This window comes from Myotis yumanensis, unplaced genomic scaffold (assembly GCF_028538775.1).
Source record: "Myotis yumanensis isolate MYYU_CA2020_CCGP unplaced genomic scaffold, mMyoYum1.0.hap1 SCAF_5, whole genome shotgun sequence".
Lineage (NCBI taxonomy): Eukaryota > Metazoa > Chordata > Mammalia > Chiroptera > Vespertilionidae > Myotis > Myotis yumanensis.
In genome coordinates this window covers 98,366,262-98,385,284 of record NW_027223756.1, presented here as the reverse complement: position 1 = coordinate 98,385,284, position 19,023 = coordinate 98,366,262, and the positions used below count along the sequence as shown (strand labels likewise).

The 19,023-nt window shown below is 51.5% G+C and overlaps 1 protein-coding gene across 1 annotated transcript in view; it reads right to left on the bottom strand.

Moving 5' to 3' along the window:
• MYO1F (myosin IF) overlaps positions 1-19,023 on the bottom strand; it is a 35,526-nt gene that overhangs the window by 11,351 nt on the left and 5,152 nt on the right. Inside the window, exons 2-18 of the mRNA XM_070416641.1 lie at positions 15,359-15,496; positions 14,792-14,881; positions 14,616-14,710; positions 14,124-14,211; positions 13,929-14,018; positions 11,753-11,884; positions 11,503-11,637; positions 11,156-11,288; positions 10,749-10,945; positions 10,083-10,163; positions 9,903-9,989; positions 8,284-8,370; positions 7,624-7,791; positions 6,413-6,498; positions 4,080-4,161; positions 665-771; positions 88-186 (exon numbers count right to left, since the gene is read on the bottom strand). Of these exons, the coding sequence (XP_070272742.1) occupies positions 88-186; positions 665-771; positions 4,080-4,161; positions 6,413-6,498; positions 7,624-7,791; positions 8,284-8,370; positions 9,903-9,989; positions 10,083-10,163; positions 10,749-10,945; positions 11,156-11,288; positions 11,503-11,637; positions 11,753-11,884; positions 13,929-14,018; positions 14,124-14,211; positions 14,616-14,710; positions 14,792-14,881; positions 15,359-15,496 (1,895 nt within the window). The remainder of the gene's footprint in view (positions 1-87; positions 187-664; positions 772-4,079; positions 4,162-6,412; positions 6,499-7,623; positions 7,792-8,283; positions 8,371-9,902; positions 9,990-10,082; positions 10,164-10,748; positions 10,946-11,155; positions 11,289-11,502; positions 11,638-11,752; positions 11,885-13,928; positions 14,019-14,123; positions 14,212-14,615; positions 14,711-14,791; positions 14,882-15,358; positions 15,497-19,023) is intronic.

The window sequence follows — 19,023 nt, the reverse complement described above, 5'->3', positions numbered from 1 at the left end:
GAAGGTTTGGGAGGGTTTGAGCAGGTGGCTCAGCTGGAGGTTATTCTGCAAGTGGTGGTTAGGGCTGGGAATGGCAGGGCACCTCACCTCTGCAGGAACTTGGCGAACTGGCGGCGATAGGCAAAGCCTGCCCTGCGTACCCTGATGTTCTCCTTCAGGCCCAGGTACTCAACTTGGTGCTTGACCCTGGAGGGAAGGCAGCCTGAGTCCCCTGGTGGGGGCCTCCCCAGTCCTAGGAGCGGGGGTGGAGGGGTATCTGCTGGAGGCAGTATGGGGGCTGAGGTATGGGGAGGGAAGTTCACCGCTGGTCCCAGCAAATCAGTTCTGTGGAGCGGGGGGGGGGGGGGGGGGGGGGGCTGGGTTCTGGGATGAGGGGTCTGTGTTGGTTCTGTGGCCAGTCACTTCTAGAGTGGGTTCTAGGGACTGTGCTAGTCTCTGGGTCATCCTCCAGTCAGTTTGGGGCTGTCCCTGGGGTCAGTGGGGGTCTTGGTCTTTTCTAGGTGTAACCCCAAGGCTCTGAGGGACTTTGCAGTGGTCCTAGAGGTCAGCCTGGGTTAATCCTGCGATGTCATGCAACCCCAGGAGGGTTCCAGAGGAAGGGTCATTTTTGGGGATAGGCAGTGTGGATTGGTCAAGACGGTAGCCAGACCAGGCTGGGGGTCACCTGCTTTCCTCCCAGTCATGGGGCCTCTTGGTCTCGTTGGGTTTGATGCAGCGGATATAGTGGGGTGTGCACTTCTTCAATGTGGCCACCAGGTCATTGGCTTGTTTCTGAGGCAGAGGAGAAGGCAGGGAGTGGTGCACAGATAGGCCCCTCTGGCCCCTTTCTCCTCCCACCCTGGAAATAGACCCAGGAGACAGAGACACACTGTGTGTGGACAGGGACTGGCCAGTGTTTGTTGATGGAGTATTAAGTCCTTGTGGTAACATGTCCCTCAGAACATCCCTGCCTATCCTCCGGAGACCAGTACTTTGGAGGTAGGGAATCCTGTGTGTGTGCCTGAGACATCAGCCTTGGTTGTGCCTTTTGGTCCCCCCGTGGAGACTAGAAAGGAAATTGTTCTAGGTGTGGGGACTGGCGGGAGCAGCAGGAGACCCTGGTGTTGATCATGGCTCTGCTGTGTGATCTGGGCCAGTGACTGCACCTCTCCGAGCCTCGGTCTCCCCATCTGCCGGATGGGACTAGTCCCACATGTGTAAAGTATCCTGTATTTGCTACCAGCACTGACAAGTGCTCAATACATGGTTATTAAATATCACTATGCTCCTCTAGCTGGTTTGGCTCAGTGGATAGAGCGTCAGCCTGTGGACTGAAGGGTCCCGGGTTTGATTCCAGTCAAGGGCACATGCCTGGGTTGCAGGCTTGATCCTCAGTAGTGGGTGTGCAAGAGGCAGCCAATCAATGATTCTCTCTCATCATTGATGTTTCTGTTTCTCTGTACCCCCCCTTCCTCTCTGAAATCAATAAAAACATATTTAAAAAATATTACTAGGCTGACACACCCATGTCCATAGCAGCACTGTTCACCATAGCTAAAAGGTAGAAACAATCCAAGTGTCCATCAATAGAGGAATGGATAAGAAAAAGCAATATATCCACACAATGGGATATTATTCTGCTTTAAAAAGGTAGGAAATTCTGACCTACAACACGGATGTACCTTAAGGACATTAAGCTCAGTGAAATAAGCCAGTCACAAAAGGATGAATACAGAGGAGGAGACCAAGATGGCGGCGTAGGTAAACACCGGAGACCGCTGCCGCAAACAACCATTTCAAAAATACAACTAAAAGACGGAACGGACACCACCCAGAACCACAGGAAGGCTGGCTGAAGAGAGACTCTACAACTAGAAGGAAAGAGAACAGCAAATCGAGGCTCAGAGGCGGCGCAGTGTGGAAAATACAAAGGTACCGAGGTGCGCGCGCAAAGCGGGCTGGTGGCTGAGGGCGTGGTTGTCGTTTTCTGTCGGGAGTGAGTCTCAGACTCTGGGCTCCAGATCCGGGCGAGTCTCTAGGGACCCAGACTCAAACGGGAGAAGCGGGATTATCCGGCATCAGTTGGAACCTGAGGGCAGCTTTCTCTCCGAGGTTTGCAGCGGCTGCCGGGGTTCTGAGAAGCAGAGCCTCTGGGAACGGGACTGAGCGTGGCCATAACTGCTCCCTCCGCCCGCCCTGTTGAGCCCGCCCCGCCCAAACCCTGCGCACAGCCATTTGCCAATCGCCTCAGGCAAAGGCTGGATTAGCGCCTCCCCAGAAGGCAGACGTTTTCCATACAGCTGATTCCTATAGCCAGTCGGCCTGGTGGTCAAATCCCTCTAGTGTTAACTACAACAATTAAGGCTTGGCTAGAACAAGACTGTGCACAGAGACCACAAGGGGGTGCACCAAGAAAGCATAAAAGATGCGGAGACAAAAAAACATGACAGAAATGGAGGATATAGAGCTAAGAATCGCAATTTTGAGGGCTTGCCATAAATTTGTGCAGAGCCTCACGAAAACTAATGAGACCCTCGATGCTACGATAAAGAAATTAGAAAGTAAGCATACACGGACTGAAATAAAGAATATTATACCCAATAGCAGACCAGAGGAGCACAATAATCAAACCAAAGATTCGACAAAAAACACCCAATTGGAAAAGCAAAATGAAAAAAGAATCCGAAAGTGTGAAGATAGTGTAAGGAGCCTCTGGGACAGCTTTAAGCGGACTAATATCAGAATTATTGGAGTGCCAGAAGATGAGAGACAGCAAGATATTGAAAACCTATTTCAAGAAATAATGGCAGAAAACTTCCCCCATCTGGAGAAAGAAATGGACTTACAGGTCCAAGAAGCGCAGAGAACCCCAAACAAAAGGAATCCAAAGAGGACCACACCAAGACACATCATCATTAAAATGCCAAGAGCAAAAGACAAAGAGAAAATCTTAAAAGCAGCAAGAGAAAGAGGCTCAATTACCTACAAGGGAATACCCATACGACTGTCAGCTGATTTCTCAACAGAAACTTTGCAGGCCAGAAGGGAATGGCAAGAAATATTCAAAGTGCTGAATACCAAGAACCTACAACCAAGATTACTTTATCCAGCAAAGCTATCATTCAGAATTGAAGGTCAGATAAAGAGCTTCACAGACAAGGAAAAGCTAAAGGAGTTCATCACCGCCAAACCAGTATTATATGAAATGCTGAAAGGTATCCTTTAAGAAGAGGAAGAAGAAGAAAAAGGTAAAGATACAAATTATGAACAACAAACATGCATCTATCAACAAATGAATCTAAGAATCAAGTGAATAAATAACCTGATGTACAGAATGAACTGGTGATTATAATAGAATCAGGGACATAGAAAGGGAATAGAATGACTATTCTTGGGGGGAAAAGGGGTGTGGGAGATGCGGGAAGTGACTGGACAAAAATCATGCACCTATGGATGAACACAGTGGGTGGGGAGTGAGGGTGGAGGGTGGGGTGGGAGCTGGAAGGAGGGGAGTTATGGGGGGAAAAAAGAGGAACAAATGTAATAATCTGAACAATAAAGATTTAATTTAAAAAAAAAAACAAAAAAAAACAAAAGGATGAATACTGTGTGATTCCACTCATAGGAAATCCTTAGAGGAGTCCGATCCATAGAGACAGAAGTAGATGGTGGGTGCCAGGGGCTGGGGAAGGGGGAAGAGGAGTGTTTAATGGGGACAGAGTTTCAGTTTGAGAAGATGAGGAAGTTTTGGAGATGATGGTGGGGGTGGTTGCACAACAATGTAAATGTACTTGATGCCACTGAACTGTATGTACACTCAATGGTTAAGATGGTGTATTTATGTTATGTCTGTTTTACCACAATTTTTTAAAAGTGGCAAATGACCAAAAGATAAAAAAAATTTTTAAGTCATGGTTCACTTCTGGATTTAGGGTGTTAAGGAGGGGCCATTGAGGAAGCTGGCCCAAGCTCCTGACCCCAGAGCTGGAAGAAGACTGCTGGTCAGAGAGTGCCAGAGACGGGGCGGAGGGTCTGGATGCAGGAGAGACAGACACAGACGTCCACATGCCCAGCTCCTCCTGGCCTGCCCTAAGGCTCACCTTGATCTTGGAGCCAGCAGTGCTGGGGCGGCCCTTCTTGTCTACATCCAGCTTCTCGGGGAAGAGCATCCGGAGGAAGGCGCTGGGCAAGGAGAGAGAAGGGGTTGGAAGTACAGCTGGACCTTGGGTTGCATTTCCCAGAAGTGGGGCTGTTTAGGGGCCTGAGACCCAGAGGACATTCTGAAAGGTATAGTTCTTTCTGAATGTGGAGGGTGAGATGTTGAGAATCAGAGGGTTGGTTTTGTTTTTTTGGTTCCTTGATTATTTATTTGCTCTGTTACTTCTTCCACGACCACACAGGACTTGGTGTAGCAAGTAAAGCAGAAAAAAGTTAAATGAATTAGGAAAATATATCCAGTGATGCAGCATCTTGGGCAGCAGGAGCAGGACCCCTCATAGGAACCATTTTACACACACAAGATTGCATGTAGGATGTAGCCATGTTTGTGATGGTCAGAGATGGACACAACCTAAGTGTCCATCAGCAGGGGATCAGTTAAATACACTCTGGTACATCAGGCTCCCTCTCTCATCTTCTCAGCTAGATCTTCTCTGACCACAGAATGAGTGGACTGCTTAATAAATACCGAGTATATCTCCCTCTCCCTTCCTCTCTGAAATCAATAAAAAAATATATATATATATTTAAAAATTGTATTTGTAGCTTGAGTTCTATTAGATGTGGAATGTATTGGACAGCACTGCTCTAGAGCAGCAATTTTCTTTTTTAATTTAATTTATTTTTATATATTTTTATTGATTTCAGAGAGGAAGGGAGAGGGAGAGAGAGAATTAGAAACATTAATGAATGAGAGAAAATCATTGATCAACTGCCTCCTGCATGCCCCCGACTGGGGATCAAACCCACAACCCGGGCATGTGCCCTGACCGGAATCGAACCCAGGACCCTTCAGTCCGCAGGCCAATGCTCTCCACTGAGCAAAATCGGCCAAGGCTAGAGGAGCAATTTTCAACTGGTGTGCTGCAAGACATGTTAAAACATGCAATACCTAACTGGTCAGGGGCACTGATCTCTTTTCCCTTAGATCAGTAGTTCTCAACCTGTGGGTCGCGACCCCTTTGGCAGTCGAATGACCTTTTCACAGGGTTGTTCAGATATTTACATTACATATCAGGTATTTACATTACGATTCATAACAGCAACATTACAGTTATGAAGTAGCAATGAAAATAATTTTATGGTTGGGTCACAACATGAGGAACTGTATTTAAAGGGCCAGAAGGTTGAGAACCACTGCATTAGATTGTCAAATTAAAAAATGACAACCACTTGCCCTGGCCGGTTTAGCTCAGTGGATAAAGCATCGGCCTGCAGACTGAAGGGTCCTGGGTTCAATTTCGGTCAAGGGCACATGCCCGGATTGCAGGCTTGATCCCCAGTAGGGGCCATGCAGGAGGCAGCGGATCAATAATTCTCTCTCATTCATTGATGTTTCTAACTCTCTCTCACTCCCTCTTCCTCTCTGAAATTAATAAAAATATATTTTAAAAAAATGACAACTACCAACACAGCAATAGCTGGCCAGTGTGAATGAATCAAAATTATACCTTTTTTTTTTTTTGTCAGATTGGCAAAAATATGGGTTTTTTTTGGTGTGGCACAGAATTTTAGTAATCAGTTTATGTGTGCCATGAGATGAAAAGGTTGAAAAGTGGCTGCTGTAGACCAATGAATCTTAAACTCTGACTTGTATATCGGTCCTGGGTGGCGGGTGAGGGTAAGAGTCTTATTAATAAAATCCAGATTTTGGTTCCATCTGCCTGGGGTCGAGCCTGGGATTCTGCATTTGTAGCCAGCTCAGACAAGGCCCAGGTGGCTTGTGGGAACCACTTTCAGCCCTTTCAGAACCACTGTCTGTGCTAGATTCTATTTGCCTTTTTTCCTAGTTCAATCTGTTGGCTCAATGACAGCAGCTGACTTGTGTCATCCATCCTTGCAAGTTCAAATGGTGCCTGGTCCACGGCAGAGCTGAACACAATTTTGAGGTATAAAAAGCCAAAAGATGGTACCCGGCATGCTACTGTGGTCAGGGAGATAGGTCCATATGAGTTAGCACAGAAAAACGCAGGGTGCGGTATGTTCTCACTGCATGGAAAGGGAAGCTGTCGGCACCAATGCTTGAGTTTGCAGAGGGAGCGCTGGAAAGGTTACTGTTGAGTCAGAACCAGCCACTAGAAATGCTATCCTGGCCGCACAACGCCGCCCCCCCCCCCCAAAGTCTGTGGTGAGATGGAAGCTCTGGGGAAGATGGGGTGGTCCCCGGGCCTCCCCCATCTGCAGGGGTGGGTTCTGCCCAGATGTCCCCACTTACTGCTCACTGGTCTGCATCAGCTCTATGAGGTCGGAGAAGAGAACATCTCGGTTCCTCTCACAAAAGCCGCTGACGTTATAGGAGACCTGGAGGGAGGTGGCATGGGGGGAGTGAGGGGCTGAAGCCAGGGTAGTAGGGGGGCTACAGCCCAGGTGGTCATGGAGTGAGAGAATGAGGGTAGTAGCTATGGTTCAAAAGCGGGGGTGGAGGCAGCAACATGGGCCTGGGGTCTCTGGGCATCTGATATTCAAGTTGAAATTGGAGGGTGGGAGCTGCAGTCTGGGTTAGAGGTGAGGGGAGGAGATGGTATAGGGCAGAGTTGGGGATGGGTAGGCTGCAGCCTGGGCAGAAGGTCCCTGGGGTGGGGTGCTGCTCCTTAATTTAGAGTTAAAAGGTCAGAGCATCTGTGTCGTGGCCAATTGAGGGTATGGGAGGCTGTGTCAGGGGCAAGTTACAGGCGTGGCTGGAGATCCTGGGGGATTTCAGCCAGGCTTGTGGGCTGCCATCCAAGGTGAGGGCTCTCTGTGCTGGTTGTGGGTATTCCCTGGCTCAGGGGACACAGGAACTCCAGCTCATTTTAGGGACTGGTGGGCTGTAGCAAGCTGACCACAGAATGGAGGCTGGCCCTGCCCATGTTAAGGTCAGTGGGAGAGTCTGCAGTCCTGTCAGTTGGGGTGGGAGAGCATGGCCAGGGTGGGAGGCCAGTGGATTACTATGGCCTTGGGGAGGGGCTTGCCGGGGGGCTCAAGCCCATTGTGGAGGGTGGTGGCTTGCACTGTGGGCCTGGGGTCTCTAGGTTGGGGTCAGAAGATTATAGGCTGTGTCCTGGATCAGGGGTTAGTGGGTCTTACCATTTAGATTGGGGCCTGGGGGTCTACTGCCCAATTTAGGGTCATTTGAGGGAGTTTCTGTCTTGTAAGGAGGAGCTGTCCTGCTAGTAGGGGGGCTGTGGCCTTGATCAGGGGCCAGTGAGTTTCTGTAGTTCTGACTGAAGGCATGGTGGGGGCTCAGGCCAACTTCTGGAGGTCAGTGAATGGGCGTCTGTGTTTCTGGTCTATTGGTAAGGATGGAGAAGGGGGTGGGTAGCCCTGGATGGGGGAACCCAGGAGCTCCTGTTAGGAGGTTGAGAGGCTGCAGCCTGGACACCCAGGGTCTGAGGAGGTGCCACTGGGGCAGTGGGGTGGGGGAAGGCAGGGGGAGGCGGGTCGCACCTTGCCAGCGTAGTGGTGGATGACGAAGCCGGCACTCCAGCTGTTGAAGTGCTCATGGGTACCCACGGCCACCTGCAGCTTCTGCTGCAGCGTCTGGTCGGCGCCACCGCCTGTGGCGTGCATGGTGGCACACACGTCGTCCAGGACACTCATGATGCCTGGGGGGCTCTGCGGTCATGGGGAGGTGGCAGTTGCTCAGTCTCGCCCTACTCTGCCCAGATCCCACTACAGGGACCTACCCTGGGATGCGAGTGGGGGTGCTTTCTAAATATAAGAGCAAAAGGTGGTGGTGGGGTACAAATCTCAGTGTGGGGGCTGCTGTGGAAGCTCCCTGGGGTGCAGGATGGGGTGAGGGGCCCCATAAGAGATCCATGCCTTGTCACCTTTCCCAGATGGGGGTGTCTGGTGGGAGACCTGTCCCTGAGCACACTGACCCCTCTGTCCCTGGGCAGGCTGCCTGGGGAAAAGTTTGTTGAGTGAATAAGTCAAAGGGGAGCCGGTGGGCAGAATGAATGGGTGAGGTGGCTGATGGGATGTGTCAGTTGTGCTCCAAGGTAAAGAGGGGCCTGTGGGGACCATTACCCCCTCCCTGCTCTCCCAGGTCTCCTAAGCTCAGCTCTGGGGCTCATTGAGACCCCCTAAAGCTGGCCTGGCTCTCACCAGCTTGTTTTCAATGAGGTCACAGACGATTTTGTTGTTGAAGTACTGAATGGGGGTCCAGCGGATGCCCTCCTGGACATACTCCTCCTGGTGGTGGCAAAGGGGCAGGGGTGGGGTTGAGTGTCTGGACAAAGCTGTGCATTTCTAGAATGTATGCTCAAGGATGGGTGAAGAAAGTGGGTGCTCTGCCACCCTCTTTCTCTTCAACAAGGTGGCTGAACAGTCTCCCCAACAGATGCAGAAACGCAGATCTTTGTGAAGACCCTGAATAGCAAGACTATTACCTTCGACTTCTCACCCAGTGACACCAGTTAGAATCTCAAAGCGAAAATCCAAGATAAGAAGGGCGTCCTGCCTGACTAGCAGCGTCTGATTTTTGTGGCCAAAGGGCTAGAGGATGGCCGCACTCTCGGACTGCGGTATCCAGACGGAGTCCCCCCGCCCCGCCGCTGGTGCTTCCTCTGCAGGGCTGCATCATGGAGCCCTCCCTCCGCCAGCTTGCCCAGAACTACGACCGACTGCCTGCGACAAGATGATCTGCAAAAGCGTTCCAACGACCTGCACCCCTCATTGTCAACTGCTGCAAGAGGTGGGGCCACACCAGCAACCTGTGCCCCAAGAAGGAGGTCAAATAGGGCCCCTCCACCACCTCCTTGCTCGCAGGGCAACCTCTTGCCTGAACTCTGTGGCCATTGGGCCTCGATAAAGTTTCCCTTTTGTTGAAAAAAAAAGAAAAGAAAATGGGGCAGGTACTCCCTCCAAATTTCCCCTACAATCTCATCAGTTAGGACTGTCTCCCATAACCAAGCCCATTGCCCTTGCGTGGAGCAGGCCGCAAGTGTCAGCCCTGGCAGCCCTCAATCAGAGAAAGGAGCTGGTGGAGAAATACCCAGTACCCTTGCCCCTTAGAGTGCTGAGCCTGAGGTCTACTCTGTAAAGCTGCCTGGGGTCCAGGAGAACTGAGCCCAGTTGCCCGAGTGTAACCTGCTCATTAACACACCTTACCGGGGCTTAAAAAAACCCTCTCTTGCCTCGGCCAGGGTGGCTCGGTTGGAGCGTCATCCTGTGCATTGGAAGGTTTCAGGTTTGATACCCAGTCAGGGCATGTACCTAGGTTGTGGGTTTGATCCCCGGTCTGGGTGTGTGGGAGGCAATCAATCAATGCATCTCTCTCACATTGATGTTTCTCTTTTTTCCTTCCTCCCCCTCTGAAATCAATTTTTTAAAAAAAAATCTCTCACTGCCTCACTCCTTTCCTGGTCTTTGCCCTGAAAGCTTGTGTGAGGCTCTGCTTCTGCGGGTGGGTAGAATGAAAACATCAGGGATTTTTGTTTGTTCTGTTCATGGTGGCCTCCCTGGTACTGTAGACAGAGCCTGGCATGCAGTAGGTGCTCAATAAATAATTGTTGAAGGAATGAACAAAGAGGTTATCCCCAGCACTTCTCAAAGCTTTAGAGGTGGGAAACCTCTCCCGAGAAAAATCTCAAGGTGGAGCCGGGAGGGGCCAGTAGAGAGAGATGGAAATAGAGGGCGGGGTGTCTCCTGGGTGTTCAGTGACTTTCATGGTCCTGCCTCCAGCAGTGTCCCCTGTCCCCGGCCAGCTGGCTGCTCCTGCTCACCTGCTCAGCCTTCAGGGTGAGTTCGATAAAGATCTGCTGTAGCTTCTCATTGACAAAGTTGATGCAAAATTGCTCAAAGCCGTTTTTCTGTGAGGGAGGAAGAGTGTTTCCTTCAGTGGGCCGGCGCCGGACGCCCAGGGTCACTGGGACAGGGTGTGCGACTGGGAGCAGAGACCGTACCTGGAAGATCTCGAAGCCGTAGATGTCAAGCACGCCAATACTGTACTCTTCCTGGGGCTTCTGCATAGCACGGTTGATGGCCTGTGATGCGGGCAGGGACAGGAGGTGAGTGCCAGCCTGCCGCTCTCTTGTTATGCTCTTAGTCATGTCACCAATTTTTCTCCTGCCTCCCCCAGCTCTGCATACCCCTATGAGGAACCCAGGTGTTAGAGCATCGGTTTCCTGCCTTGGGAGCTGGCTCTGCCCCTTAAAAACTCTGCCTCTATTTTCTCATCTTTAAAATGGGTGAATAATAACTATTTTATTCTAAGACAAACTACATGTAAAACAGTTACAAATGTAAAGGGCACACACTAGGTGTTATGTAATGTTAGCTATTGCTGTCATCGTTCGTTACCTTGACACATCCATCCCTGTTGTCCCACACCAGCCCACCACTTGGTCCTCCAGACAGTCCTCCTCTTGGCTCTCAAAAGCACCTACCTGTCTTCGTCACTGCAGCCCCTCTCCCAGCCCAGGCCTGAGCTCCATGCCACAGCCAGAGGGAGCCCCTCAGTCTTCCAGATGGCCACCACCTGGCCCTGCTTCTGTGTCCCACGGCAGGGAATGGGTGGGGTTGTGATAGTTGAGCCTGCCTCTCCCACCCCTGGACCCCGCCACACTTGCCTCCACGAGGAAGTCAAAAAGTCGGGAGTACAGCCCCTTGGCTAGAGCATCGCGGGTGTAAGCTGCCTGTTCCACGTTCAGAGTCACATCGATGGACTCGCTGCGCCCACCCCAGCGGCTGTCCATCTTGCGGCTGGTCAGCTTCTCTTGTAGCCGCCCACTGTCGATGCCCAGCAGGTAAGCAGGAAAGGCCAGGACTGCCGGGCAGGGGGAAGGGGGCAGCTGGTCAGGCTCTGTCTCTTTCAATGCTTCTGTCTCTCTCTCTTTTGCCCAGTGACACTGAAATTGTCCTCATGGGTTCCCACCCGCCCTGGTGCCCAAAGTAGGAGGATGTATTCACACACACACACACACACACACACACACACACACGCCTGCTCTGCACCCTCCCCAGCACCCAAACTCACGGTCCACACTCTCTACCCTGGCGTAATTCCCATCTTCACAGAAGCTGATGTTTCCCAAGTGCAAGATCCCCGCCACGAGCTGCAGGACCAGCTGCTGGACGTTGGGTGGGATCCCGATGACCTGCATGGCGCTCTGTGGGCATCACAAACACAGAGCCTGTGCCACCAATCCGACCTCCACCCTGTCCCCTGGGCCACAGCACAGACTCAGGACACCTGGATCCCTGTTTTACCTCTTTCACCTGCTCGCTGTGTGACCTTGAGCAAGTCCCTACCCACCTCTGGGTCTCAGTTTCCTGACTTGTAACATAAGAGGTTGGCAGGGTTGGATGGCAGTTGGTGCTCACCACAGTCTCACTGAAGTCGCTCCTGTCATCGGTGCCATCCACCTTGTAGGTGTCTGATTGGTTGAGGTAGTAATAGTAGTCGGGGGTCATGAGCCCCAGGTTCTGCCGCTGCTCCTGGGAGGCTCCTTCCAGCAGCTGGAGGGTGAGTGATGCTCACACACAGGACCTGCATTGGTTGTGTGGTCCCCCAGGCCTCACTGCCCTCCCCCTGTCACCCCCAGGCTCCAGGTGGGGCCCCCCCTTCTTGCACCTGGTAGTAGATGTGGAAGTTCCTCTCGTTTTCATTCTGCGTGACCACGCGGGATTTCTCCAGCAGGAAGTTGGAGATCTTGCCCCCATCTGGCTCCCCGCCACGGCTGAACTGAATCTCAAAGTACTTGCCCTGAATGTGAGAGAACCATGTCAGGCCCCCCACCGCCCGCCCCAGCCTGGAGGTACAGGTGGGGGGAGGACGGGCCATGGGTCTTATGAGCCTGGCCTCTTTTCCTCCTCCTACCCATGTGGCTTCAACTTGCTTTCCTCTCCCCTCCCATGTATGCACTGCTTGTCTTTTCTACCAGCTCCTCTCCAGCCTTTGCTTAAGCCCTTCCTGGGCTAGGAACACCCTTCACTCCCTCTCTGGTGATTCAAGCCACCACTCAGGGCATCTGCCCTGTGCCGGGCACACACAAGTATCACATTTATTGACCAGGTCCCAATTCCACAACACAGAGGCCTCAATGTCTCCATGGGATACTACTGGTCCCAATGATCCCGAATGGCTCCCACATCTTGTCCCTGAACCCAGAGCATGAACCCCACACAACCCTTTTTTGGTCTCTGACACCATCTGGGTTCTTCTCTGGCCAGAGGTTGGAGGGCAGACAAGCTCCATTACTTGTCCTTTCTGCCACCTCCACCTAATAGCAAAACAAATTACAGCATCGTACTGCACAAACACCTGTACTGTATGACTTGTACTTATTCTATTGCACAATAAAAGTATCTACATATATATAAAAGCCCAGTGACCAGAACGGCAGAACAACCAGATTGACCAGATGACCAGTGGCTATGACATGCATTGCAGCAGCCAACCAGCCTGATCAGGGCTCCAGTAGCCGCCCTCCCCCCCCGCCCCCCCCCCCCCCCCCCGCCAACCGCCCACAGCCCCTCCCTCCCTCCGCCCGGCCTGATGGGCCCCCATCAGGGCGGGCCGGCCGGACCCCACCTGTGCATGAATTCGTGCACTGGGCCTCTAGTATAAAATAAAATGTACTTATACATTTTGAGATTTGTCCATGTTTTGTGGTGTATCAGTAATTGGAAAACAACACTGTGTGATTCCATTTAAATGAAGTTCTAAAACAGCTAAGATTGATCTATGGTGAAAAAAATCCAGGTAGTGGCTGCTTCTGGAGCAGGGTGGAATAGAAATTGACTAGGAAGGGACAAGCGGGAACTTCTGGAGCCACACGATGCTCTGTATGTTGGTAGGGGTTTGGGTTGCACAGTGTATGCATTTTTCCAAATTTAGATTTATGTGTTTTGCTGCAAAGTTTACTTTAAAAGAAATAGAGAGCTGCACATTTATAATGGACTATACTTAATGATCTGCATGCTGAAGTGTTTTGGGGGGGAGGTATGGTGTCAGCAGCTTGCTTTATAGTGCATTAAAAAGAAAAGATGGATGGAGATATAATAAAGCAATATAGTAAAATGTTAATGATATAAGAGATGGGCATACAGGTGTTCACTTTATTGTTCTTCCTATTTTCCTGTGTACTTGAAATATTAACAATAAAATATTGGGAAAATACTTAAAATATAACTACATTATATATATTAGAAAATAAAAATATAACTAATAATATTTTGGGGAATAATCTTATCAGTGTATGGAATTTATTAAGTCATTCCCACGTGTAAGCAGGTATTGTAATGAAATTGTTGAGGTCTATGAGATGGATTTCAATATCATTCTCACATTATGGATGAGAAAACAGAGGAGACTCAGGAGGGTACATTGGTTCTTTTTTTGTCCAGGCCACATCTCTGAACAGTGACAGAAGCAGGATCATAACCCAGATCTGTTGACCTAGTCTGTCTTCCATTAGGCCTAGCATAGCACCCGATGCAAAGAAGGAGCCTAAGAATCATTTCTTGAAAGAAGGATGAAGGAAGGAATAAATTGGACCTGAAATGGGACGAGGGACAGACGTGGCATAGTTGTAGCCAGGGGAGAATTAAGAATGCGACACAGACATGTCATGTTCTGCCCATGGGGGACTCTTTTCCAATGGACAATAAGCAGGTGGTGCGTGTCCCATCCAGGAGCAGGTATTTCCTGTGATCTTGGGAATACAGGTAGAGGGGTGTGTGTGTGTGTGTGTGTGTGTGTCAGTGTGGAGGGCATGGCTGCTCCAAAAGCAGGGCTGTGAACTCACAAAACGACTGGAATTGTTGTTGCGCACAGTCTTGGCGTTGCCGAAGGCCTCGAGCAGCGGGTTGGACTGCAGGATGATGTCCTTCACATGCTGGGGGCAGAGGCAGGTGGGGCGAGGTCAGGTTGAGGCAGGTGTGGAGGGATAACATACCATGAGTGGGAGGGAGTCTGTCCCTTCTTTCTGTTTTTGCCTCACCTGGACCTTCTCGCCCCCGCCAGACACTTTGGAGATGTAGCCCATGATGTATTTGGCTGCCACCGTCTTCCCAGCTCCACTTTCTCCACTGGGGATGGGTGAGGCAAGGAATGGTCAGTGGCCAGGGGTAGGGGTAGGGGTGGGAAAAGTGCCCTTTTTAGTGCCTGATTGTCCATCCATCCATCCATCCATCCATCCATCCCCTACTGTTCTCAAGGGACTATTCCAGGCACTAGGGATACAATAATGAACAAGACAGATCCAAATCCCTGCCCTGCTAGAGCTGACATATAGAGAGGAAAGATGGACAGTAACAGAATGGATAAATAAAATATATCATGGGTCAGAGGTGACAAGGAAAGGAAAGCAGGCGGGGGACAGAGAGGGACAGCAAGTTTCTGTTTGGATCAGGGTTCCAAGTAAATCTCCCTCCAGTGGTGATGCTGTTTGGGCGGGGCCTGGGCAGGAGAGTCTGGGGACCCCTTTCCATACCTGATGATGACACACTGGTTTTCACAGTCAATGAGCATGTTCCGATACATGTTGTCGGTGAGGGCATAGATATGCGGGGGATTCTCATACTGGGCCTGCCGGGGAAGGCAGGTCTCAGCCCGGGGCTAGGAGCCAGGGCCCCGGGGACTGTGCCTCCCACCCCGCCGTGGTCTCACCGCGCCCTGGTAGAGGTCGATCTCACGGTCAGTGAAGTAGGGCATCTGCTTGAAGGGATTTACAGAGATGAGCACGGAGCCAATGTAGGTCTGTGGGGTGGTTAAGGGCCATGCAGTGTCCTGGCATGCTTTGTCTCTCATGGACCCTGTCCCCTCAACCTGCCTCCCCCCGCCCGCCCCGGGGCCTCCTAGGGCCCCACTGCTCCGAGGACGAGATGGAGATACTCAGATGGGTCCTTGGTCTCTTAGGAAAAAACAGAGCTGGGTCCAGGATGGGAGAAATGGGGTATGTTGTAGCTGAGCTACCCCAAGACAGAGAAGTGGGGCACACAGCCTCCCCAAGCAGAGCCCTGCTGTCACTCCATCTGTCCCGTGTCCTATCACCCAGTGCTCTCACTGCCCACCCTCCCTCCATTCATTTGCTCAGGCATCTGTATGTCCCTTCCCTGCTGAATTCCCTCTGCCATCCTTCCCTGCATCCAGCCACCACCATCCCACATCCCTCGCCCAGTCATCCTCCTGTTCCTCTGTCCCTTATTTGCCTGCCCCGCCCATGGCCCAGGGTACAAAGATGTAGTCATCCATGAAGCGCTTTCGGAGGTTGCCCACGATAGCGTCCTCGGTGATCTGAGGCAGCAGCACCATGTCGTCCACGCCGCTCTGTTTCACATTGTGGCTCTGCCAGTGGAAGCGCTCCTTGCTGCCCTAGGGGTGGAAGCAGTGGGGTGGGTGTGAGCTACTGCAAGGGTGGCGTGTGGGAAGGTGGGGCTGGTGCTCAGCGCCCCGCCTGGCTCACCTCGTGCCTCCCCTCCTTCCCCGTCTCACACCAGGAGAGGTGGGCGAGGTCCAGTCCAGGCTCCCTCCCCCCAGGAGGAGGCAGGAAGAAGACAACTCCTCCTTCCCACATCCCTCTCAGCCTCCCTCTCCTCCCTTCCTCAAGCCCAGTCCTGTTTTCTCTGTGACATTCGACCCGCTCCCACCCCTTCCACCTCGAGATGGCCTTCTTCCTTCCACTCCACTCCTCCTCTCTCATGGTCATGCCTACCAGCCTGTTCCTCTGAGATTTTCTCAGAGCCATGTGCTCAGCTGCGACCTCTACCCTCTGTTCCAAGCTGTGACCCTGCCCCTCAGCTCCCACAGCCTTCCTGCTGCCCCGCCACCAGCTTCTCCATCCTTGGTAAGTCTCCGCACCTTCCCAGGCCCCCACACTCTTTCTCATTTCCTCCCTCAGGTTTTCAACAGTTGACACCGTCCTTAGGCCCAAGGAGGAGACTCAGATACAGGCTTCCCTCAGAAACCCTCCTCCAGGAAGCCTTCCGGGAATGTTTTCTACTTTTAGCCCGATCGAGCTCATCAGTGCCTTAGACACTTAGACACACGGGCTCTCTGAGGCCCACTCTGCCTCTGCTCAGTACCCCCTGCCGTGGAAAAGTCTGGGAGACAGAGGCGCGAAGCTGGCACGGTGCTCCCCTGTCGGGTACACTCGTGCTCCGGTAACATGTCCCTCCTCCTGAAGCCCCTCTCCCAGACCAGGGCTCCTGGAGGGCTGAAACTGGGACTGAGTCCTTTCTCAGCCCCAGCAAGGAGGCCCTATTGAATATACAAGGGATGAGACCAAGAAAGAAACCCAATTTCAGAGGAAGACCGCAAGAGCAAAGGATGCTGAGAAGCAAGGTCAGGTCTTCAAAGATGACCAGCATTTGCCGGACAGATTCCAGGGAATGGAAACAGGCATGGCGGGCAGAGGGCACTCTGGCAGGGGTCAAGCAGGAGGGTCAGAGTGGACAACCATAGGGCAGAGGTGAAGAATGAGAAGCCAGCCTCTCCTGGAGGCACTAGGGAGCCACAGGAAGTTCCTGAGCAGGGGGAGGTGCATGTTCAGAATCTGGACACACTAACAGCCAGAGAGGAGTTTGTCAGGGAATGCCCACAGACATTAAACATGTCCAGCTTTTCGTGTGGGCAGATCTACGTTCTGGTCCTGGCTGGGTGGCCTAACGGCGCTGTGAGCCTCTGTGGCCTCACCTATAAAATGGGAGAAACGGCTCACTCCCAAGGGTTGATGTGAGGATGAACTGCTCTGGAGAGTGAAGTGGGGCTGATGCTCTTCCCCAGCCTGAGTGGCCGTGAGGATGGGCCGGGGCAGAGGGGCACATGACAGAGTTAACATTCACTAAGCACCTACGATGTGCCTGACTCTGGGCAGGGCTGTCACCAATATTACCAGCAATTTTATAGCAACTCAGTGGGTGTAGGTGGCGAGGGAATGGAGGCGCGGGGAGCGAGTGGCTTGGCACTTGACTCAGGACACAGCTAAATTGTTTCCAAGGGTGTGGGGTTTGAGTCCAGGTCCAGTCTAGGACCCACAGGGTGTCTGGGCTGGGACTTGAGAGTTGAGAAGGGTTTTGATCATGAGCAGGAAGAGGGTGTACCAGGCAGAGTGAACCACCCAGGCAAAGGTGCAGATGTGTGACTGAGGCTGGGACGGACCACTGAGGAGGGAGTGTGGGGGTCAGGGCTCGAACTCCTCAACCTGCTTCCAGTCTGAGTAGCCAGAGTGGGTTTCTCATATGGCAAATCTGATCTCTTCTCTCTGGTTTTTCTCCTGTCTGTGGCTTCCCATCACCACCCCGTTCATCCATTCTACAAAGCATTCTTGAGCACCTACTATGTGCTAGTAATTCAGGCCTTCAGGAGGAACTCTTTCAGTTCTTTACTGAGTTGCCTCTAAGCCTTTGCAGATGCTGAGCCCTCTGCTCAGACACTCTTCCTGTCGGGTGAATGCCAATCATCCTTTAAGATTTGGCTCAGGGGATGCCTGCTCCAAGAAGACCTCTCTGAACCCAGCTCAGGACAGGTGCTCCCTCTGGAGCCCACAGCCCACTGGGCTTCCCTCACCGTAGCCTCATACACGTTTGGACATCCCACACACGAACCTGATCTTCTGGTGTGTGAGCTCCTGAGCTGAGGGGCTCATGCCATGCCTGGCTCAACAAGGCATCAGGGCTTATTTGAATGAATTTGTGAAGAAATGAGGGCGTGCATGAATGAATGGAGGGGAGCAAGGCCCTGAAGAGCCTTTAATGCCAAGCAAAGGAATTTGGACTTGAATGTCTGTGGCTGGGAGAGTTCTCAGCAGGGCCATATTGCCTCTGGAGACATTTTATGAACCATGGGAGCATTTTTAGTTGTCACAGGGATGGAGACGTGTCTGGCATTTTAAGGGGCCACAGGTGCCAGATTTACATTCAAATAATCATCCTGCCTGTAGTCCCCCCAACCCCCGCCCCACCCAGCAGGTGCTCATATAACTGACAAACCTGTTTATAATCAATTATTGAAACCTAGGACCAAATTTGATTTTATCTATAAACAGAAAATCTCTATATTTTTACATGGTTTGATACCTATTGCATTTTTCAGGATCCCCCTCCCCCCAGATTTTATTTTGTTCAGGTGAATTTTTTCAGAATTTGTTCGGACTTTACTGAGAATTGTTCAGCATTTGGAAGCTCATGCTGCTCGTGGTGGGGCTGTCAGCACATTGAGACACGCCCGTGTCCAGGTGGAGCACCTGGTGGCCCCAGTGAGCTTTGTTGTCCCCTGGCGTGAGCACTTTCATATTTATGCACACGTTTCATTATAAATGACGTTCTCCTCCATTTGTACGCCATAAGCGTCTATAGACGCAAGTGGTGGACCTTTTTAATTAAATTCAAAATATCATGGCAGTTAACTGGTTAATTATTTTTGAAACAATGGTACTTGGTATGTTTCACTGTGAATTTTATTTCAGGGCTTCAAGGAGCCTGTCAGGACTCGGGTGACAAGGGCTGGCTGGGAGAAGCCGGGAGCCATTGATTGCACCCCAAGCTACTAAAGCATTCTTTTTTTTTTTTTTTTTTTTTTTTTTTTTTTTTTTTAAATATATTTTATTGATTTTTTACAGAGAGGAAGGGAGAGAGATAGAGAGTCAGAAACATCGATGAGAGAGAAACATCGATCAGCTGCCTCCTGCACATCTCCTACTGGGGATGTGCCCGCAACCCAGGTACATGCCCTTGACCGGAATCGAACCTGGGACCTTTCAGTCCGCAGGCCGACGCTCTATCCACTGAGCCAAACCGGTTTCGGCTACTAAAGCATTCTTGCTCACTAGAGACAGAGGGACCCCATGGAGAGCGATGGTGACCTCAGGGTCAGAATTCAGATGGGAGGTCAGGAGCTGTAGA